Below are 23,244 nucleotides of genomic sequence, written 5' to 3'. Positions count from 1 at the left end.
ATAAAATTTTCAATACTTTTGCTGATGCGACATAAGCACAAACTAGTGAAATGAATCGATACAGTGAGTCTACTCAGCTTCTTCATCAGCAGGTAACTAACCAAGGTTGCTAGTGAAGGTGCTATTTAAGGCAATATTTTTCTTATACATGTATGCTAGGATTTATATGGACTATGAATAAAATTTCACATGGAGTACTGAACAGCCTTAAACACTACTAGTTAGCTTTTGACGGATTTCCCAGACGTGCCACATCAAGGAGAAAGTTACTTTCCGAAGAGCCAACTGTTCTAAGAAGTGCTGATAAGAAGCAGATGTTCCATTTAAGTAAGTGCCACTTTGCTCACCTAGTGACAAACTCCCAGAGATGCCAAGAGAAAAAGCTAGGGAATAAGAGCTAAACAATCCTGTAGATTCAATCGCAGAATCATTTAGGTTGGAAAAGACCTCTAGGATCATCAATTCCAATAGGACAAGACAGCAAGGAAGAGGTTCTTATGGGTGCTATGGGTGCCATGCCAGATAGCAAGGTGAAGAAAAATAATAAAAACTAATAATAATATCAAGATGTGTTTACAACATTTGCAGTTATTCCTTTCCTGCCTCCTGCTCTTCATTTCCTAATGTGACATCTTGTTCCACGCTAACACCGTTCAGTAGACCTTGTAGTTAAAGCTCCACAGTTCACCTTTTTTTTTTTTTTTTTTTTGGTGAAAGCTTCTAACTTAGCATCTCTAGAAATACCCTAAAATAAAATTTGGCTTATTAACAGCGTAAGTTACTGAGACACGTGGGAATCTCCACCTGAGTGCCACACTCCAAAGGAGGCATAAAATTCCTTCACTATTAAGCAGAAAAGTGGAAGCAGGATCCACTGAAATCTCTTACAGGGTCATTTTTGTAAGGATTTGTAGGAGACTCTTCTATTCTCTTTACAGTACAAAGGTACTTCCTTTAAGAGAGTGAGAACATGCAGAAGACGACAAAATACATGTATTTTTATTTACTGGAAGGAATTTCTAAAAGATATTGACAGAAAACAGTCAGAAATAACAGCCCACAGAAATCAATGGAAAGAGCGTGGCTAGTCAGGTAGTTATAGCCTGCTCCTATCAGGACGAAGAGGAGCTCTAGGAGAAAGCTGGAGGTGGCAGCCGGAGCCACTTCCCTTTGACTGAACTGTACCGAGCTACCCACAGAATAATGAAGGAAAGGTGACTGCAACTGAACTCAGAGAAACCTCTCATTTCCTGGGAATTTACTTAATAATCAGTTCTGAATTACAGAAAAATGGCCTGTACCACTGTGGCATATGTATCTTACTACATATACTTTTTCTGTTCACGTGGCAAGACAAAACAGAATGGTTAAAATAGTGGAATTCTTTTACAGGGTATGTAATGGATAATTGGAAAGTCCATCCAGATAATGGAGTTATTCAAATTATCAGGCCTGAAGATCAAGTAAAACTGGAGAAACATGGTAAGAAAATTATGTAGGTATTCAACAAAACCCTAAGCTTAACAAGTGTTAGTAATCTAAGACAGATAATAATTTAAAATCCACAACTTAAATTCATAGGTACAGAATTCCAGCAATGATAACCTACCCCTCTCTGCATTTAATTGTTTTAGAAAAGCTTAAGTGTACATGCCATAATTTGACATACTTCAGTAATCTAAGCGTTCGTAGGAGACATGCAAAGAGATGTATTACTTGAAACTCTAGAGCAGGTAGGAAGATATCCATAGCTCTAGTCTTAAAATTGTTAACAGTTGGGTACAGTCCTTCAGTCACCAGCTTCTTCAGAGAAAAAACAATCAATGCAAGACAAGGATGCCTTTGTTCTAAGTGTTGACAATAAGTAGTTGATGATTCATTTAGTGCAGAAAGTGATGCATTCTTTCCATCATTTCACTAAACGCAGATTTGCCAGAAAACTGCCAGGACCTTTGATTATGTGATTAATTTCTGGTTTCCTCTTGCCGTGTCTTAGAAAATGATCCAAGACTGCTTGGAAAGCAGATGTAAACTGACCACTAAAGAAAAATTAAACTCAGTCTAATTAGAGCGGGTCTCATAGCATTCTTTGCACTGATTCTCATACATGTAAGAAGAAAAAATGCTCAAATATTTACTGTAATATTAAAAAAGACATAATGGGCAATGCAAAGAATCTATTTTAAAGTCTGAAGGTACTTCGAGATCATTTTAAAAGTGAAAATAAAATAACCTGAAGAAAATCATGGTGCCTCACTAGCTCCTCAAGACCTGGGCACATGTCAAAAAAATTACCTTATCCTAATTGTGGTTTCTGTATTTAACCAGATATAAAACCTATTTTACCACAGCCTCAAGGTGCCATCAGAATTTCTTTAAAAAGTACTGGCTGAGATACTGTTTTTTTGTGAAAGTATTTCTGAGGAGTACATGAGGTTACATCTCATCCTGCATTTTAAAATTCCACAGCTTGAGTTAGAAAAAATCTTTTTCTAAACACTGGAGAGTGGAAAGAGGGGAGAAAACAGACAGGAAAAAGGAAATGGAAGAAATTCTACAATCATTAGTGAAAAGGCTTACCAACGGAAAAAAACATGTTTCTGCATTAGCCTGAGTTTAGATAGTTCCTAAGTGTTTGGAGAAGAAGGAAGTGATTCTTTCTAAATCAAAAGAAACTGATAAAAGACAAATGCATCATCAACATACTGAAGGAACTGCATTCCTATCTGTCTCACAAACTTCTTTGACAGCTATACAGTAAGAAGGTAAGGAGCCTGAACACTTTGCAGGATAAGAATTAAGAATCATCTATGGAGAAATAGATCATCACTCCCTGGGAGCTCTGTAGTAGCAGGCTCCTATCAGAGGAGGGAGCCTAAGTGCTAGTACTGGAGGGCTACAGCAGAGGGACACAAGTAACTCCTCCTGCCCCTAGGTAATGGAAAAGTGTGTCACTGCCACCTCATCAAGAAGGAACAAGTGCATTTGACTGTTGCCAAGAGGACATTGTTGTTCAAAACTGATGTTATTTCCATTCCACATCCCACTCTGAAACCCGTCTTCTGCCTGACAAATTTGTATATAAAGTAAAGCTGGTGTAGGCCTGTCCTTACTGTCATTACAAGAGCAGCACAGACTTAAGCAGGAAAGAGGACAAACATCCTTCTTAAGGGTTTAAATTATGCACAGGACATATCTAACACAGACCCTGCTGGAAAGACCAGTTTAGTAACTTGCATCATTACTGCCACACCTCTGGATATCATTTTCATTTGGTGAACAGTAAACAGTACTCTTGTGATAAGCGCACACAGAAGAGAAAATGAATGCTTAGACTCAAATCATAATTTGCCATGACATGTCTCTAAAATAAACCTAACACTTCCATCGTAAACTTATTTTAGAAAGAATTTAACTCACATTAAAGGTTGGGGCCATCATAAAAAAGACAAGAGTGTAGTAGTAAATTCCAATACAAAGAAACTGTATTTACTTTTCGTGCATAGACATTCAGAACTCATTCCCCCTCACCCTTCAACACTAAGTAATGTTATACAGCAGTTTCTGTAAAAGGTAGCACAGTTGAGAAGGCTCACTTTCCTATCTTGCTTCATTTGGTCAAATACATTGCTCCAGGCAAGAAGCATCTTACAGAAAACCAAGTCAGAGAGCAATCCTACCTTTATGTGCTCCAAAACAGCTGTTGCAACATTTGTATGAAGATCAATGAGCCTCTTCTTTTCCAGAAGTTCTGGAAGAGAGCTGAGAAGATTAAATACAAACTAACCTGCTGAGTTGCAGCAGACACGTGCTGGATCTTACAGGACATTGGACATACCACCTCATCTATGATCAGAATAATTATCATTCCTTTTCCCTTCTGATTTGGGCCTGAATGAAAGGCAGAAAACTGAACATCTCCCTTCTCCAAGGCAGTAGTGGAATGAAAAACAGGTTTACAATTAGGAACAAGTCTAAACCTCAGTCTTCTAGTGTAACTCAAAGTGGTTACGAATACAGAAGAAGGAGAATACGTTTCCCATGCAGAGTCTGTAAGTAAATTTATGCTGCACTTAGATCATTCAGCATTGCTGAGGAAACATTCCGAAGCCATGTTTAGAGGCCTAACATGCACATGCTGTGGAAGTTGCACGCACAACTACTTGTGAAGGGTGCTGTCTTTAACTTTGCCACCATTTAAATTTTATTATTGAGCTGAGTAGCCTATTTTTAAAGCTATTTCAAAAGATATTAAAAGTGAAATGACAGAAGGAATCAGAAATTGTTCCCAATTAATTAAAAAATAATGCATTATTTTATTTATTATTTAACTTACCTAACAGCTGACGTTAGCTTAGCTGTATTGTCAGAAAGCATGCTTATTGCTCCTTCATCCTCCCCTTCTATACCCTGGTTTTGAGGAATGGTTTGGAAAGAGGAATGAAAATAATTGTAAGCATGAAAATACTACATCGAAGTACAGTCAGTGCACTCAGAACCTATTTTCTCATTGCGATAGTAAAGTCTGGATTGTATTTTACAGTTACTATGGAAGTTATATAAATGTAATATCAATACATGCAAGAAATTGAACTTTCTCATGAATTATGGTACTTACGGTCCTATACTTAAGTTTACATTATGCCTAAGACTCAGCATGCACTGATTTTTTTATTTTTATTTTTTGCAGCTGGTGTAGTATGCTGAGCATCTATTAGGCTTTAGATAAAGCACAAATATAAACCTTACCATGATACTTTTAAGTCTTTTGACTTCATCTTCTTGGGCTCTGTAGGATTCCAGTTCTTGTTGAACAGACTCAGCTACCTCTGGAAAAGGACTAATGCAACACTCCACATTAGGCTCAGTTAAATCAACAAACTGAAACACTAGAACGAGACATGTTATATGATCAAGATGATCTTGAAAATGTCAGAAATAACAATACACGCATCATGACACAAAATGTCAGAAATATCAATACATGCATCATGCAGCATTATCAAGTCCGTGAGCAGTGACATCTTACTATCTGTTTACTTAAACTTTCTAAGACAGATACTCACTGCTTTCAATATTTTTATGTAATTTTGATAAAAACATCTTCATGCTCTGTCGCCAAAGGCAGATACAATGAATGATACAATGAATATGGACAAAGATCATTCCATAAAAAATTAAATCTCCACAAATCTTTCCAAAGAAACTTAAAATAGAATTACCATAATATGAAAGAATACTTTGAATTTATACTCTCCTCACCATTTTTATTTTTCTTAAAATTTTCTATAGGAATTAATTTTACATGTAGCAAATTCTCCCCCTAAAATTTAATACTTAGTGAAACACATAGTAGAGGCCATATAAATCACAATGTTTCTTTCTTCAAATTCAGTAGCCTTATAGGCAGACAGAACTTCGTATAGATATTTGTTCATCTGAGTAAGGGTAAACACAGCGTACTTCTCTATTTCTTTTTGCACTTCCTAACCCAGAGCCCTTTGTGCTCCAAAAATATTCTAACAAACCTGTTATTTGTACACTTAATTAGATTTAAGTAGTTGAGCCTATTAAGCAAACAAAACCCACCATACTAACATCGTAAGACCACAGAAAACTTCTCCAGGCACATACTCGGATTCCTGAGCCTAATCGGCAGTGCTATGATATAATCAATATGCCCTTCCGGCCAAACAAACCCAAGGAAGTTCTACCACACAAACTGTCTAAATCAATATAACCTTTGTACCTATAAAGCTTACCTGCCCTTATGCTTCTGCCAAAATTTATCAGATGCAGTTAAATCATAGGATTTCTTATTTTTTTTCTTAGGTCTAGCACCTGCTGGAATACTTTCTGTTCCTGTTGATTCTTCCAAGTTCACTCTATTCAAATGGAAATCCTAAAATAAAAGAAGGAATCATATGTAACTATTTGATAGTTTTTAATCATTAAATCTTTTATACGCAATTATCTTCTGGAATATTTTCTAGAAAAAATAGTAACAACTATTAACATTTTGTAAGAGGATGGTAAACAAATTATTAACTAGATAATAACAATAGCAATGTAAGAACTCAAAAATTACTTGCACTTACTGAAACGCCATCAAACAAAGCAACAAATGTCAAGCAAAGACATGTTTTGTCTTGCAAGCAACCTTCTTAAACTGAACCAAGAGGCATACTGTCTTCTGTATGGAACATACATTATTTAGCAATAGCTGAACGCTCTAAATGCTCAGACCAAAACTTTAAAGCAGTGAAAGTTTCTGTGTTCCATACAACAAGAAGTTTCTAAGGCTGAATTTCACTTACACAACTACAGCAAATATATCAAAATTGTAAAGAAGCTCACGACATCAGCAACAGGAATGTTTACCATGAGGACTACTTAGACAAACCTTCACAGATCTTTCCCTATTTTTTAAACGCTATTGAAATAGTGTATGACAAAACAACAGATTGCAACAAAGCTGCTATTTCTCCATATAGCTTTTCTTCTTCCACAGATATACAAACCTAGAAATTATGTCTTTTAGCTAAATGACAGTTACGCTCACTTACTGTGTCACCACACTGCTTCCTGTAGCCTTTTGTTCCTTTCCCCCATTACTTTAGCCAGGGACAGTACAACCCCTCTGGTTTTCGACACAGAGGTTAGCAAGCATCCTGTTGCTGACTTTACTCCAACCCTTTTGAAGAACGTTTAAAATTTCAGAGGTGATCTTTGCTTGGCAAATAACAATAAAAGGAGTAATATTGTTGACTTTACAGAAACTGCCAAGAATCTTTTAGAATATGTTTTTTTCCAGAAATAAAACTCCATTTTATCATGTTCATTACAGTAGATCATATTAAGTGAAATTTTCAAATAAAAACAATTTTAAAATGTCTCTAGTTATCACTTGGCAAAGTTTACACTTTTAGTATTTCATTTTAAAACATCCATGCCAATACATAAGCAAAACCAAGTAGCTATTCAAAGGAAGCACATGCAGTCAATGGGTAGAGACCTCATCTTACACACAGCATGCTTAAAGTTTCAGTTAAAAATAGGGTATTTTTAATGTATATTTGTTCCACTACATAGTGAGATCTATGTTTTGGCTCAATTTAGCTCACCAGTGACCTGAGTTTCCCAGTTAGTTCTGGCAGTGACAGGTATTACCAAAATGATTGATTCCAGTACCCTCCTTCGACCTCCACATTTTGTCTTTAAAAGGCCTTCTATCTGTGCCTCCCACTTTTCCGTAACCACTCCCGAGGGGTATTTTAGTTGAAAATAGGGATCTCTGCATACAGGTCTGCGTATGTGTAGAAACACCATCATTACCATTTCAAATGACACAGCACGCCATTTTGTGGCTTGGTTAGTATTTAGTTCAACACTCCACAGAATTCCATGGTTATCTTAACTGAGAGATTAAATGTAAAACAATTTATCTGGAAGTACATTTTATGCAATTATCATCATTTTCAATTACAATTTATGGCCTTTTGAAAGTCTATGGTGGTTACTTCATGAAATATTATGCTCAGTCTGCAAAGAACTTGGCACGCTTGCCTTTAAGGTGAATAACTTGACTGGTTTTTAAATTAAACTTTTGCCCTTGTCATGGAATCACAGGCCACTTGGTTACAATTTTATTATACAAATTCGTAATCGTATCAACTCAGTCAAAAACGAGAAGCAATATGCAAAATTTAACAAGTTGTTTTAGGGAAACTACTAAAGCCTGATGCAGTACAGGTAAGTTTCCAACAATCCTCAAATCATACTCCTAGTGTTCTTCCAAAACCTCTCCATATTTGCAGCAGTAGTTATCCCTAGTTTCCGCTACATCTTAGATCCCTTTGTATCTTGATGTACCAAGGTCTTATCCCAACACATGCCTGAGGCTACCCAATGATACTTTACGTAGCAGGTGAGGAAGAGGCAAGTAGGTGGAGCATGGCGTGTATTTACTAGCTAGTCAGCAAGCATTTGCTTATTAAATGGCTCACAGGCAACAAACAAGTGTTGACAGTAAGAGTTGACTTTATGCAATAGCATCTGCACCTGTAAAATTCTAATTTGGGTCTCCATTCTCTACGCTTACACTGATTTTCAGAAGAAAACCGTAGAAATGCAGTATTTCTATTTGCCAGTCTCCAGACAGTTCAACAGTTATTGGAAAAAACAGTGCAAACCACACTTTTCTCATATAGGCCTTTCCTAAAGAAAATAGGCCAAAAGATGTTTATTTGTAAAAAGCATCTTTTAGGTTAAGAGGAATGGACTGTTCACAATGAATGAGTTACATAAAATAGAATTTAAAAGTGTCATAAACCATCCGATTTCTGCTAAAAAAAAAATCTTCATTGCAACAATACAAGTTTCTAGACAACACTGTACATATGACTAGTTCACAACCAACTACAAACACATAATTATATTGACACAGGTGCACGTGTATCTGACATCTTCCTCTAACAGCCTCGATAATAAACCAAAATATTTCTCAAAGCTACACTATGAAATGACTTGCATGACTAACTCTAGAGTATATAAAAAGCATCCAGAAAGTAATTATTCTCACTAATATCTTGTATTAATTACACTGTAACTAGGTATGAAATGCACAAATAGCAAGTAGGTAAACAGTATTTGCTTTCATTCAAGTAAAATTCTGCTAGTGGTTTTATAACATAAACTCAAGGAAATGGAAGGGTTTGGGGCTATCTTCATTTGAAAAAAAAATAAATCTATTTTAGATTCTTCACAGTATGGTCATATCACTTGGCATCTCTATGCTGAGCATCTACACCATCTTGTGGAGAAAACCACACACATTTTTGAAATACAAAGTAATACTAAAATCAGTTTTAAAATTCTTTATAAGCATTATTCAAAATGAAATTGAATTTATGGAATTTTGAGTTAACATAAAAGACCATGAACTACTTGAGCATCATCTGAATTATTCAGAATAATCTGAATTGCTGAATTACCCATAGTTTGATAATATCAAACTTTCAACTTTATAACAATTTTAGAAGTTATTCCTACATAAACCTTCTCGAAAAATCTTCCAAGTTGTTTTTAACTAAACAACTTTCAAATAAAACACACAAAACAGATTTTGGAATTAGAGAAAATTTGGTACTAGGTTTAATAACAAGCTGAGTGAAAAAATATTTTTATAACAAAATCAGATTTATTCTTACCAGAACATCATGCACTAAAGCTTGGTATGTCCAAGTATGATGTAGAGGAGTTGCTAAATCTATGTTTCTGTCAACAAGGACTAATAGGGGCCTTTGGAAGCTGAAAAGATGACACTGCATTAGTACTTCTTTAAACATGTTCAGAACATGCCAGTAACATCCTGAGTGCGATCAGCCACCTTCTACATTGTATTTTAAGTTAAAAGCCAAGTTCCCTACTGCAGAGTCCCTCCATCCTTCTCCCAAAGCATCTGGAGTTCTTCAGTGCCAGAAATTCCATGAATCACTGTCTTATTAATGATAAAAAGCTTATTTAATTTTGTACTGAGTGAGATTAATATGCATAATTTTAAGCAGAAGTCAAAACACCAACCAGTAACTAGCCTTAGGCATTAACTAATACCTTTTTGTTTGGATACACATCTGAGTTCTAAACAAGTGTTAAATGTGCTTGAGTGGGTCATATTTGACCTTAATCCTCATTACATACCTCAAATACAAAATCCCTCTCTCAACGGTTTTCCATTTCATTTTTCCTCTTTGCTTGTATTAAAGTCCATAAAGAAAAGATTATGAACTCATGAGATGCATTATGGTAACTGCATCAATACTCAACTTTATGTAGAAAAAAATCCAGACATGCCTAAATATCTGGGCTTATAGCTACATGAAAAAATTATAGTGAAGATAGAAGGCTGTGAATTTACAGACCATTGGTGTATCCATTTCCCTAAAGCACATCAATCCTACAATAAATGTGACAGCTAAATTACAGTGTATTTGAACAGAGTAAAAGCACGTTAATTCCATGCTCTGGATTTCCTTGCAATAAAGTATTTTCACGTAGATATATAATCTCAGGAGCCTTAGTTACCTGCCTGTATCATTCTGAAAAGCAAACTCGAGATCTGAAGACATTTAACTGTAAAGGTACTTCCTTTGCTTTGTATCTTGATCTTCTGAGGGTAATAATGCTATCCTATCAAAAAAACAAGCCATCCTTCTGAAGGAAGAACAGTGCTTACAATTCAGTTCCCATGAAAATGAGGGAACTAGTATTTCACAGCTATTCTCTCTCCTCATGGTTTTCAACCTCATTTTATTTTGCCACATTAAGTTTTTGTGTCTTTTACCAAAGAGCTGCTTTGAATGAGATAAAAATACGTAATGACTGTTTTATATCCAGTTAGGAGATCATAACCATTGCCTTCAGCTACAGTCTTCCCAATAGATCTTACCTTTTCATGTGCAGTGAAAACTACCATAATATACTTTCCTAAGGCAGCCTGTCAAGTATTCAACTATCTGTCGGCAAAAAGATGTAGGGCAGGCGACTGAGAACACATTTCAGATGTTCAAGCACCTGCAATGTCTTTTCCCAGCCCTGTTTTCCCTCATATGATTTGAATGCTGATGACCATTCTTAATTGTCTAATTATCCAGCTGTCAGTCCTTATGCAGTCCTCCTCAGGTAGATACAGAGATCAGCTGAAAAACATTTGCTTTTGACATGACTACAACTTATAACTGCTCATAAGTGAGAAATTTGGTATTTCCTCCTTTTTAATGGACTAAAGATTGATAACAGGTATGTTCAGACATGCAGCTGCACATCCTGGTCCTGTAAACTGAGTATAATAGCAGGGGCTAGGTTTAGAGTGTGAACAAATGTCTGCTTCATTAAATGATTTTTGATTCACTGTCTCAGGACTGTACATTTTTTCATCACAAGTTTCCAACCCAATTATATGAAGAAGAGATAGGTAATCTTACTTAGAAGTACAGCTAATTCTGTTAATACAGAATTTGAATCTAATCCTTGTAAACAGTTTTCACCATACAGTGGTGACTTATCCTAATGAGATCTTTCTGACAACTTAAATATGAAAAATAAAAATACATAGTTATTACTAACACCATACCTGAACTGGCCAGCTCCAAGTGTATCACCTGTAAAAAGACTGTTTCTGGCATCTCTTAGATTCTCTCTGAGCTTCTTATCTAATTTCTGTGGGGAAAAAAAACACAAAACAGCTTTTAACAAACCAACAGCTTCTAAACTTCTTTATCTGATCAACATTTTAAGATTGTGCTGGTTTTGTAGTTTATAAGTGTCTTAGCTGCAGGAAGTCTAGGTCAACTGCACAGTAGACCTGGCCCCCCAGAAATCTTTTCCTTCTTTTTTCTCCCTCCTGCATTTATATCTAGATTCAGGACTGCACAGAAGATAATACTTTATGTCCACTAATATCCCTCTCATGCAATTACCACTCTTTCCCTGAACACGTGAACAAAAAAATGCCATCAGGAGGCACCAACAGGGAACCGAAGTAGAAGCAGAAAATTGGACTGTCAGACACTGCCACAGTAAGCGTTTCATAAAATTGCGACTACCCCCGGTATGAATGCATGCAGACTAAATGCTCACGTTTTATCAACATTAAGGCTTCACTAATGAAGAAAGATGTGAGGAAGATGGAAGAAATGAAGCACAGTGATGATCCCTAGCGAAGACAGCGCTGTAGTAATTTTTAATTGTGATTTAGTTTGGCAATTTCCTTCCTATTTGATGATCAAATTTACTTTGACACAGTAAAAATGTCTTGTAACTCTGGAGTTTCTCAGTAAGACAGATAAAAATTTCTTACTTAGACATATAGAAAAAAATCATTCTGATTTAAGTTTCTTAACAGCTGATTGCATAATTTTACAATTTCTACAGATGAGTTCCATGGTACTAAAATCAGAAAGAAAAACTGGTATATCTATTTCCAGTTTTACTTCCTTCAGAACGAAGGAGATACAATGCTACTAGATCTCTATGTGGTATTGAGAAAAGCAACCAGATCGCTAGCAAAGTTTTATAACAACATTTTCTCAGAAAATCATTTCTTACCACTGCCACCATTTCAGCTGCAGTTCCTCTTGAGCATCTGATTATAGGAATAGCTCCTAATAAAAGATATATTGACTTCCACTTGCATTATAATTTTAAGATTATAAGTTAGTATACTTTTCATAAAACAAATTTTTAGTAACATTTTGAAATGAAAATTTTCAAGTGGACAACACCAATTCTATATTATGTTTTTCTTTTTCAGTCTTTGCCTGTGAAACCAAAAATACTACATAGAAATATATTACGTGAAGTTTTACAAAATTAAGTGAATACCTCGTGCATGAATTTATGAGCAGTATAGTGTACTCTAGAACAACAGCTAACATACTGAGAATTGGTCAAATAAACTCTCATACGGAAGCATTAAAACTTAGTTTCAAAAGATCAGAAGTCACTTGAAAACAATAATAATAAGTAATACCACAACAACAAACACAAAATAATGTATCAGTTACATCTCACTGCAGGGGAACGTTATTTTCAAAAGCACATTTTACGCTGGATTTCAGGTTTCAAAATCTTTAGCTACTGTATCCCACTGATCTATATAAATATGAAAATTCAAATACCATGAGTTTAAGTGTCTGTGTAAAAGGGCCTTACTTTGTATCATGTTAACACTTGGAAGAACTCAGTTGGTTCAAGGGAACCTGTCTTGAACAGACTGCCCCACAGAGACGCCAAACTCTCTTGAAGGAATATCATCTCAGATTCACTGACCTCAATGAGAACTTACATTAGATGTTGCCACTATGAAAAACGTATCAACTAAGCAAAAATAAAATTCACAATAATGTAAGTAAATTTAATATATCTTCCTACTCTAGGAATTATTTTAGTTAGATCCTTGCAGGGTTTGTGTGATGTTTTTTTCCTTTTTTTTGTTTGAGCTGCAAATCCAAACTCCTAGCACTGCTGACCTACAGTGCAAACTACAATTTTGTAAAAACAACAAAACCAAAACCTTGCATTTCAGTATTTCTCACCCATTGATACTGAAGGCTAAATGTATCACCTCCCATGTGGGACAGCCTTTATTTTCTTTTGCACTGATGCAGAACAATAATTTTAGCAAGACCACTAAAGCTCTCAGCAAATTATTAAGATTTCTGTCACATGTCTACTTCCGCCTTAACTTGGCTATATGAAATCTCTAAACTTCTAGCTACCTCACTGAATATGGGTCTCTTCTAAAAGAAACACAGATTGAAAATATGCTAGAATTTGAAAACTTACCAAGCGTAACAAAAAAACAGAAGAGACTATCAACAATAGTGTCCATTATCGTTTCCATTTCGGTGTCTGTTATATCTGGTCTGTTAATGGCTAAAACAGTGTGGAAAACAGTTAAAATCAGGGTTAAAGAAGTTCATGCGACATTAACACCAAGAAAGTGATCCTCTTCTTACCCAATGGCTGCTAACTGCCAACAGCTTTTGTTGCTGAAGATATCAAATTATTAAATGCCCCTCTTAGCACTCGCATTACTTTTTCTTCTTCTTTTTTTAAGTTAAAAAAAAATTGGGAAAAATTAACTATTGCTCACTATAAGGTCAAACTCTACACAAACTTTCCCCATTATCTCTAACAATGCATACTCTAACTTCTGGATTTCATAATTATTGTATTACTAAAAATCTCTCCTAAAAAAGCACACAATATGGAACAGGAATGGCCATCCACTTGGAAACCACTTGTCAAATGTAAAATCCTCAAGAATTACCTGTTTAATTTTAACTGCATACCATAATTCTCTTATCTATATTTAAAGATTCTAAACCTTACAGAACCTCCTATAATGGACACCCCCCCCCCTTTTTTTTTTTTTTTTTACTTAATAGATAAATTTACCTTACATCTCCAGATTAAGGATAATGCCCAAGTTCCAAAACATTTCACACTATAAACAAAAAGATTTCCCTCCCATACTCAGGTAAAACCAAGAAATGCTTAGCAACATTTCTATCAAATAATTAATACTGACAAGAACACAGTAGCCAAAATGAAACATCAAACCTAACGTTATCACAGGTCTCAAGTCAAGCACCACCTCAGGACTCATGCCATAAATGCCCTCCTCCTTTGTTTTAGTTAAATTTAGGAAATATCTCAAATAATTACTTGTCTCATACTCTTTCTTCAAACAGGATCTCCAATGCTCTGAACATTAATGTTAGAGAACGATTATAACTGGCCACACATAAATTTTAGATGGGAGGTTTATTAAAGGTTTTTTTTTTCCCCTAGTTTTTGTCCTCTGAGAACTTGAAAAAGATGGGCTATATTAGCAGTTTTTAATCAGCAGCTATACCCAAGAAGTCAAACATTCTACTAGGCTACCAGGGTGACAGCAGGAACAGAAGCACTTCCCCTAAGCATCTTTCTCCATTCTACACTAAAGTTTCTGGAATATCAGCACCAAGAAATGCAGACTGTTCCCAATATCCATACTTTTGTGTAACCTCAAAGCTTTGACATTAACTGTGGTTATCATTCTGCAGTTACCTTCAACTAATGGTCTCCCAGTTTACAGGGACGAAATAATCTTATTTTTTACTGCCTTGCCTTTCCTAATTTTAAAATATAAATGCCTCCTTATTGTTATGTTTGAAGCACTCATTTATGATGTTCCAGTAATCTGCAATCTGTCAGTACCTTCCAGTTTTGCACAACATGCACGTTGTTGTACAAAACTGCTCCTTAGGCCAATTTTTGGAAACAAAACAAAACTCAAAAACATGAATAATGTTTCAGCAAAAAGTTCTGTTACATTTTCAATATATTCCTCTCTCTCCACCATTACAAGTTCAGTGGGAATTATTCTATCGCAGAAAAGTAAGGTTAATGCAAGGTTCCTGCATTTTCTTATCGTTTTACAAAATAGATAGAAATTTAGTACAAAAGCCTTCAAATAGCATCACACAGGATGCCAGGTACATCTACTTCCTACCAATGTTAGCCATTTACTCTTCCTTCTACACAGTTATAGAAAAATAGAACCAGAGGAAGTCCGAGGGATTAACTACTCTGTCCTCTTGCCCAAAGATGAGTTAAACTTATTTCTTTATCCTAAGGCCTCCCAGTAATGAAAATGCCATATTTGCATGCATTTTTTCATGTCTTGACTAAGAAAAGTGGGTATTGACTGGTCACTGTCCAGACGATACACAAAACTCGATCAATTAATCTTTCTTGCTTTGCATTACCAACAGAAACTTTCCAGCCCATTCACACAAAACCAAAACATTTAATTAAGAACTGTGTAAAGGATCATGACTAAATAGTGGTGCCTAAACACAACAGCCACCCACAGTGTCATAACATGTTCATAACAACAATCTTTTCCTGTATTATCCTTTACATAAAAACTCCTAGTATCTATACCTATGCTGCAGTTTCGCTTTCCTAAATTTGTTATTTAAGAGAAAATAATTATTTTTCAATATTAAACAGCTGCGTAGTAAAGATGCTGAAATTAAGATCTAAGAACTGACTCCTTCATGACTTTAAATGATATGTCTAACAGATCATCCTGAAGTCTGAGTAGATCAAAGCAAAAGGAAATCATTGCCAGATGTTAACTGTAACTTCAAAATTAAGTTTCAACTTTACACATCTCATTAGAATTTTTACATGAACAAATTTTACTTACCACGATATGAAACAAGCTCTTTGTTTTGGTTACACAATACAAACATATCATCTTCTAAAGTAATAAAATTGAGATACTGATCAAACACCTAGAAATCAAGGAACAATGGTCAGGACAATTCAGAATAAGGTATAAAAATACCTATTTGTGATTTATTGCTACCTGTTTTTGAATGTGAATGTTACAGAACTACATATGAAAAGAAACAAATGTAAGATACAATGTATGAGTTATAAAAGCCTGTGTAAGGATCCAGTGTTAACATAGGACATGAGAGCGCCTGAGGAGTGCTAAAAGAAAGCAGTCCAACTTCAAGTATTTCTTTGGACAAATTGTTAGTAGCAAACCATCACTGAAATAAAAACAAACAAACAAACAAGTGTTGGATGATGTTATAATATTACAGGTTTATTTTCTTTATGAAGAACTACAATATAAACAGCACTGAGCTCTCACCCAGAAGAGATGAAAGAGGGCAATAGCTACACATTAGGAGATAATAGCTCACAAATTCTCTTTCTTTCTTTAAAATACTTGTACATTCAGAAAAAAAAAGATTAAACCTTTCTATAGCATAAACTGAGAACTGGGGGAAAACAGCTTTACGAAAGTCAGTGCACAGTGCTACAACAACTTACCCCTGCTGAAAACCTAAAGCTTAAACAATATTAGTAGTTTTCATTTTGTTTCACAACGGTTTCTTTCTTTATTTCATGCCAGCAGTACTCCGTAAGAGGAGTGATAACAAGTGAATGTAGTTAATTATATATGAAAATCATTAGTTTATAACATGCAGATTTTGGTACAGGCATTCAACAAGAAAATACATGCCAGCCACCAGCCTTTAAATTATAAAGGTATAGGAATGTAATGAATAACAGCGTGCATGTATGGAATATCTAGCTCTGTAGTACTCCGCGTATTTAAAATAACAACTGCACTCATTCTGTACTTTTCGTGTAGTTAGTAGCTAAAAATCCCCACTCCATGTATGAGATGCACTCAATGAGTTAAAGAGATCAGGAATACTCTGAAGCCACTGTACTTCCACTCTTATCATTCAGTACAAAGGACTTGCAGCACTTGGACTTTTGACTAAGATGAAGTATAATACCAAGCTGGATTAATGAGATGACTGCAGATACCCTTTTTCCCCCCAGTAAATCCATGCCCATCACTGAACCTAGCTGAACATTTATTTTGTTCACAGTTCAGTCAGAAAAACTGCATGGCACAGATGTGGTCATGTAAGACTGCAGTAATACCTGTAATGGTAGTACATTTAACGTTAGAGACTGGAGGATTTTCTTACCTTAGCCACTTGAGTTACAGCATTAGCACCTATGGCAGCATTGGCAATATCTTCCAGTTTACTTCTTGAAATGGCAGAAATAAAGTTCAAATAATAAGATTCATAAAGCTGGTTTCGAAGATCCTAAAAGAAAGCAAAGCCACAACCTTTTTTTCCTGATTAAGTACTAATACAGGCCTTAATTATTAAAAAATACACAAACATTTACTATGTGATGATCCAATTATCTATAGTCAAATGAAATTTTTGAAGTACTTGGCTATCTGTTCATACAGATTGCATAGTCCAGCCCCCCTACTCAAAGTAGAGTCAAAGAGATGAGGTGGTTCAGGATTGGGTCCAGTCATTTTGAATATTTCTAATGATGGAGACTTTACAAACCCTCTGGGCAATCTGTTCCAGTGTTTGACCACCCTCATTACAGATTTTTTTTTTTTTTAAACGATTAAATGGAACTGTCTACATCTCAATCTCTGCCCGCTGTCTCGGGCCTTTTCACTCCCAAAACTCAGAAGACATATTTACACTTCTACTTTCTGGGAAACAGAAGTTTTGCATGTAAAAATTTTGGGCAGTATTTTTATGACAATGATGTGCTAATATCCATAAAATGTAAGACGTGTTGAGACACACACAGAACTAGATACAGAACAGTCACACTTCTATCAGTGCAAGTTTTTTTCACAGAGAGTCTGTTGCATCCACCTGTGTTAAACATTTAGCACGCAAGTTACCTGACACATTCTGTCGATATTTTCCTCTGTCGGCATTACAAAGTAAATAGCTGGAACATCTGGAATAGGATCCCGATCTGAATGCAAAAGCCTGAAAAGAAGAAAAATACATCTCCAGTGTGTTCCTCTTCGGATTATATAAAGTATATAAAAATAACTTCTTTAAAATTTAGAAAAGACAATCTAATTTCTCAGAATTTATCCTTATATTTAGTCAGATTTTAGAATGAAAAAAACTGGAAAAAAAAAATCACACTTCTATTAACACTTTGAACTACCAAAAATTATAGAAGTCTCTGAAATTTATTCAAAGCTTGAGAAAAGGCTTCACAATATATTATTCCATTCAGGGGGAGGTAAAAAAAAAAACAACTGCATCACAATGTTCATACACCAATTATTACTTGACATGATAACAAAACACCTGTGTAACTTATACTATTACACTTGCCTTTCCTGCTAACTGAAACAGAGAAAGGCAAGGTGCTTACGTGTTTCTCTAACATTTCTGCTGCTAAGTCAACACCTTCAACTGTGTTTTGATTTCTAGCCTTCACTTAGCAGAAGTTAATAAACTTTTGAAAAAAATAAACTCATCTTCAAATTTTCTCCATGACTTTTACCACAGCTAAAGAACGCCAATGAACTAACTAAATGTAATATGGAGAAAAATGGGAAATCTCTTAAAATAATACTTTAAATTTCTTAGCATAGATGAGACAATTAAAGTCTATGTGTAAAAAGACAAGCAGAGATCATGCACAGTCCCATGTAGCAGTCTGTACCAAAAAAATTTAAAAATATACAAGAGAAGGATCTGTACAGACATGCTCAAAAATCCTTACTGGATTTTTTTTGAACAGGGGCCTCATCTACGTAGTAGGAAACCTTGCTAACAGTGAATAATATTTATTTTAATAGTTATTCATTGAATGATTTTCAGTATTTTGTTCATGATTTCAAGGGAATATTTCATAAAATTACTAAAAAAATAAAATAAATACTTACAGATGCAAAGTGATCCCCATATCTCTCAGCTCTTTGACTGACAGCAAAGGTGAGATTATATCTTGGCCAAATCTGTCATAGATGAGAACCTGAAATAGATACACAAACTCTTTACGAAGAGGTAAACAGTGGATACAGGAATTCAGGCTTAAGGAACTACTGTCCTAAACTTAAAAGTGTTAATTTACCAATTTATAATCATTAATTCATCACGGACTTCCATTTGTGCTTACAAAGATCAAAAAAAAAAAAAAAAGAACAAAGAAACTCAATGACAAACTGGCAAAAGTTCATCACTTCCTTCTGAAAAATGTCAAATAGGTACCTGCTGTCAGAAATTTGTTATTGTGAATACAGAATTTCTCTGACTACATATGGGTGGAAAAAATGGGAGAAGCACAGGGGAAAAAAAAAAAGAATTAAAGAAAAAAGACAACAGAATAGATGAAGAAGCAGAATATATGCTTTCCAGTAGCAGAAATTTTTCATGTGACAACTTTACTTTTTAAAGGTAACGAAAATACCTTGAGCTCAGCTTGTCCTAAACTTAACACTACCAATAGTTCCTCCTTTTCCACAGACTTCTTTCTGACTTTGTGAGTTTACTTGTAAGGTATCACGTATGCTTCTGCCAATGTGAGACATAAGTATATTTCAAAAACGTCCTCCTTAGTTGCTCATTAATATACTTCCTAATGAATGAATTAGTCATCGGGCATTTAATCAACCAATATATGAAATATGTATTTTTCTCAAAACTCTGATATTTAATTCTGTATTCAAAACACACAGAAAAAATATTCTGTATACGTTAAAGACATACAGAATTTACTTGAGTATATTCTGTATATAAAATTCTCCCATTCCAGTTCAAATAGTCCTTACCTTCCATACTGGCTCTCCTGTGCTGTTTTTAACAGGAGGAACATTGAAGTTCAGCATACGTTTCAAAGCCACTGGAAAATAAAATAAAATAATGCTCAATTCTCTTTACATTTCAAGAACAGACATTGAACACATTAGCAGACTTTTATAATATGTTTAATTTATGAGGAAAAACATAAAATGTAAGTGCAGCAAGTCATATTTACATCGGTTTTGTGCACCTTTTGACAGACATATTACACGTCAACTAGAATTTATGGGCTCTAGTAGACAATGCAAAAAGAAAAGAAGTAAGTCTCAAAACACGAAGAAAGAATCTCTCTCCTTAACTATACGGGCTATATTCTATCACATTTTGCCTTTAAAATAGTTTCAGTATCTTTATGAAGGGTGCATTTTGTATAGTAGGAGCCAGTTTGCTTTAGTCCCATTCTGTTTTTTCCTATTCAGCCAGAACAACGCTATATAAAAAAGCCATAAACACCTTTTTGCCTGACTAAAACTGACATGGAGCTTTGAACATTTTAAGAATGTTTTGACCACTCATAAGAAATTGCTTCATGAAGGGGTACAAAAGTAACCCTAATATGCAACAGGAACTCCTTGAAAAAGTAATGTGTTTACCTTTAACTTCCCATTCAACACACAAAACAAAGCAAATTTCTTCACCGACCTCTAATTTATAAATAATCTAAGAAGCACTTCCTCATTTATCTGATTAAACAATATACTGTGTGCTGTTGTCCCATCTTTGACTAGAAGTAAAATACTAATTGCATAAACAAAAGTTAGTGGCTATTCTCTCCAATTCATAAATAAAATCATCATAACCCTTTGCAAAGAGGAAAAGCTTTAAGAAAACAGGGCAATATACACAACTTTGCTCCTAAATGAGGAGCAGTAAAAATGGTTAACTTCTAACTCTTACGCAAAATGAATCTTGTGAGAGTACCCAAGTCTGCAGTCCAGCCTCCTCCTCTAGCAGGGTCAGCTGCGAGGCCACCCCGGGCTGCTCAGGATGTCATCCAGTCAGGTCTTGAAACCTCCAAGCATGGAGGTGCCATAACCACTCTGTGCAACCTGTGGCAGTGTTTGACTTGTGGTAGGAAAGTTTCCTTATACCCAGTTTGGACACCTCGTTTCAATTCATGCCCGCTGTCGCTCACCCTCCTGCCATGCCCCGCTGCAAGGAGCCCAGCTCCATCTTCTCAGCACCCTCACCAGGCTCTAAGAGGCTGCCCTTGGTCCCTGTGGAAGCCACCTTTTCTGCAGGCAGAACAAGCCCCCATCCCGCAGCCTCTCTTCACAAGGTAAGCGCTCCAGTGCCTGCCCATATTGGTAGTCCTTTGCTGAACACTTCTCCTGTACTGGTGAGCAACAGATTAGGCACAGTATCCAGATGAGGTCTCCGGGGCCTGAGTAGGGGGGCTAACCATTCCCCTCGATCTGGCTGTGCTCCTGCGAATAGGAGCACACTACCCCAGGGTGCTGCTGTGCAGGGCACGCTGAGGGCTCACGGTCAGCTCCTGTCCACTGAGCTAGCTAGCGGGAGTGCTGGGTCTCCCTGGAATCAAGCCTTCCACGTTGCTTAATGCTTGCTTTTTTAAACCATTGAGCAATCCTAGAAGCTGCTTACAGACTGCTCCTGAAACCTTCGCTCCCTCACTGCCAGTGACATCTCCCATACCTAAACTGTATGAGCAATTCTGCATAGTTACAGTTATGCATTTTGGCACAACTGGATTTGAAGCAACTTCCCTGTAGAATTGGCCATTTAAATTAAAACTTGGCATCAGCTCTCTACAAAAGAAGACAATCAGACTACTGACGTGCCGTGACAATCATAACAAACATTCAGCAAGTCTCTAGGTTTCTTTTCTGTATTTGGCATTTCCTTTTTGTTTAGGCCGACTACTCTCTAGGGCAAGGAGCAAGTTTTTACTGTGCTGCACTATGACACACTTTGACAGGTTACAGATCAGACCAAAGCACAACAGATGGTGCACTCACAAGGTAGTACAAGAACCAAATGATGGAAATCTTTTCATCTGGGTGAACACCTTTTAGTTGTTCGATCTACCTCCTTGCGTGTAACCACCCAAATAGAAGACAACGTGGGTATAAACGCTGACTGAAATAATCAAGTAACAAGGCGAGGCATGAAAGAAAAGAGTACAGTTGCATAGGATAAAGGGTCAAAGACATTGGGCTTTATGAGAAAGGTACATAAAAGAAGGAAAGTATTGTAAAGGAACATCAAATAGCACCATCAATGGTAAGTGGTCACAGGAATGAGATTAGAGAAAGTGTAATTACAGTACAGAAAAGATAGAAACATACTAGTATACACTTAAGGTCGGAGACACAGGTTGGAATTTTTAGGCATTTGATTTCAGATATTCCACGCTAAATAAATGCACCCAGCATCCTCTATGCCACCAGAAGGATAGGTCAGTTGTCAAGAAGATAACAAGACCATAGCTCAAACTACCAACAAAAACTTCTGCAAGCTCAGGAAGTAAACATGAATACAGAGGTGCCATGTTTCATGTTTTAGAAATATGTTCAAACAGATGGCTCAGTGCTCCAAAATGCAGCATCGAGAGAGATGAAAGCATCAATTATAAACTCACCGTAACGCGCAAGGAGGGACAGAGTAACCAACCCTTTTACCCCCACACAGCAAACCTCCTGCACAACTAGCTGGAGCTGTTAGTCTCATATTCTCAACTTGCTGAGGGTCAATGCGTGCTCCAAGGCCCCCGTACGAACAGGACCACGGCAGCTGAAGTTTTATTTTTGCGGCTTTAGGGGCCGTTTCCCGTGGATGGCTGTCCCAGCCAGACGGGCAGGCGCCACACGGGTGGCACGACCCCGCTCCCGGCCACAGCCCCCCCCGCGCCCAGCGAGCCCCTCCCCGGGGCACTGCCACACCGTGCCGACACCTGCGGCTGCGGCCACGTCCCGGGGCCCCGGGCTCCCCGCCGGCCTGCCGCTGCCTCCGGCCGGGCGCCCGGCTCCCGGTGCCCCGCTCCTCCGGGGGGCGAGGAGGGAGGAGGCCCACGGGAGAGCCGGGTCGGCGGAGCCGAAAAGCCTCCATCCCGCCCCGGGGACCCGCCAGGGAAAGGAGGACGCCGGAGGAGCCCCGGCTGCGGCGCGAGGCCGCCCCAGCTCCCCTCCCCGCCGTGGGCAGGCCGGCGCCGAGGCCCGGAGCCGCAGGGAGCCGTTCACCTGTCTGCTTCTCCCGGATACCGGCCGCCATCTTCCTCCCCGCCAGCCGGGCGCCGCGCCCCGCCCCGCCCCGGGCCGCGCACGCAGCAGCCGGGCGACGTGGCGGGGCCGCCAGGCGGGGCCAGGCCGCATCAGGCCTGTGCCGAGAGCAGGGGGCGGTACCTCACAACACCCCGCCTGCAGCCCAGGCTTTAAGAGCAAGAGGCTGGAGGTGCTGTGACTTTACTCACACCGTGCGTAGATGAGGAGCAGCTGAAAGGCTGCCTGAGAAACAAAAGTGGCGCAAAAGCGATCAATTAGCTACGTGGAAAGGG

The 23,244-nt window shown here is 37.2% G+C and overlaps 1 protein-coding gene across 1 annotated transcript in view; it reads right to left on the bottom strand.

Moving 5' to 3' along the window:
• Positions 1-23,056, bottom strand: part of SCFD1 (sec1 family domain containing 1) — a 45,267-nt gene extending 22,211 nt beyond the window's left edge. The window contains exons 1-14 of the mRNA XM_040558237.1: positions 22,931-23,056; positions 19,700-19,770; positions 18,815-18,903; positions 17,807-17,897; positions 17,073-17,195; positions 15,761-15,848; positions 13,345-13,434; positions 12,106-12,161; positions 11,132-11,217; positions 9,210-9,309; positions 5,763-5,902; positions 4,750-4,840; positions 4,337-4,410; positions 3,681-3,762 (exon numbers count right to left, since the gene is read on the bottom strand). Of these exons, the coding sequence (XP_040414171.1) occupies positions 3,681-3,762; positions 4,337-4,410; positions 4,750-4,840; positions 5,763-5,902; positions 9,210-9,309; positions 11,132-11,217; positions 12,106-12,161; positions 13,345-13,434; positions 15,761-15,848; positions 17,073-17,195; positions 17,807-17,897; positions 18,815-18,903; positions 19,700-19,770; positions 22,931-22,961 (1,212 nt within the window). The 5' untranslated portion in view covers positions 22,962-23,056. The remainder of the gene's footprint in view (positions 1-3,680; positions 3,763-4,336; positions 4,411-4,749; positions 4,841-5,762; positions 5,903-9,209; positions 9,310-11,131; positions 11,218-12,105; positions 12,162-13,344; positions 13,435-15,760; positions 15,849-17,072; positions 17,196-17,806; positions 17,898-18,814; positions 18,904-19,699; positions 19,771-22,930) is intronic.
• Between the last annotated feature and the right edge of the window lie 188 nt (positions 23,057-23,244).

This window comes from Cygnus olor, chromosome 5 (genome assembly GCF_009769625.2).
Source record: "Cygnus olor isolate bCygOlo1 chromosome 5, bCygOlo1.pri.v2, whole genome shotgun sequence".
NCBI classification, from domain to species: Eukaryota; Metazoa; Chordata; class Aves; order Anseriformes; family Anatidae; genus Cygnus; species Cygnus olor.
The sequence above is the reverse complement of the archived record's forward strand: the minus strand, read 5'-3'. Positions and strand labels throughout refer to the sequence as shown.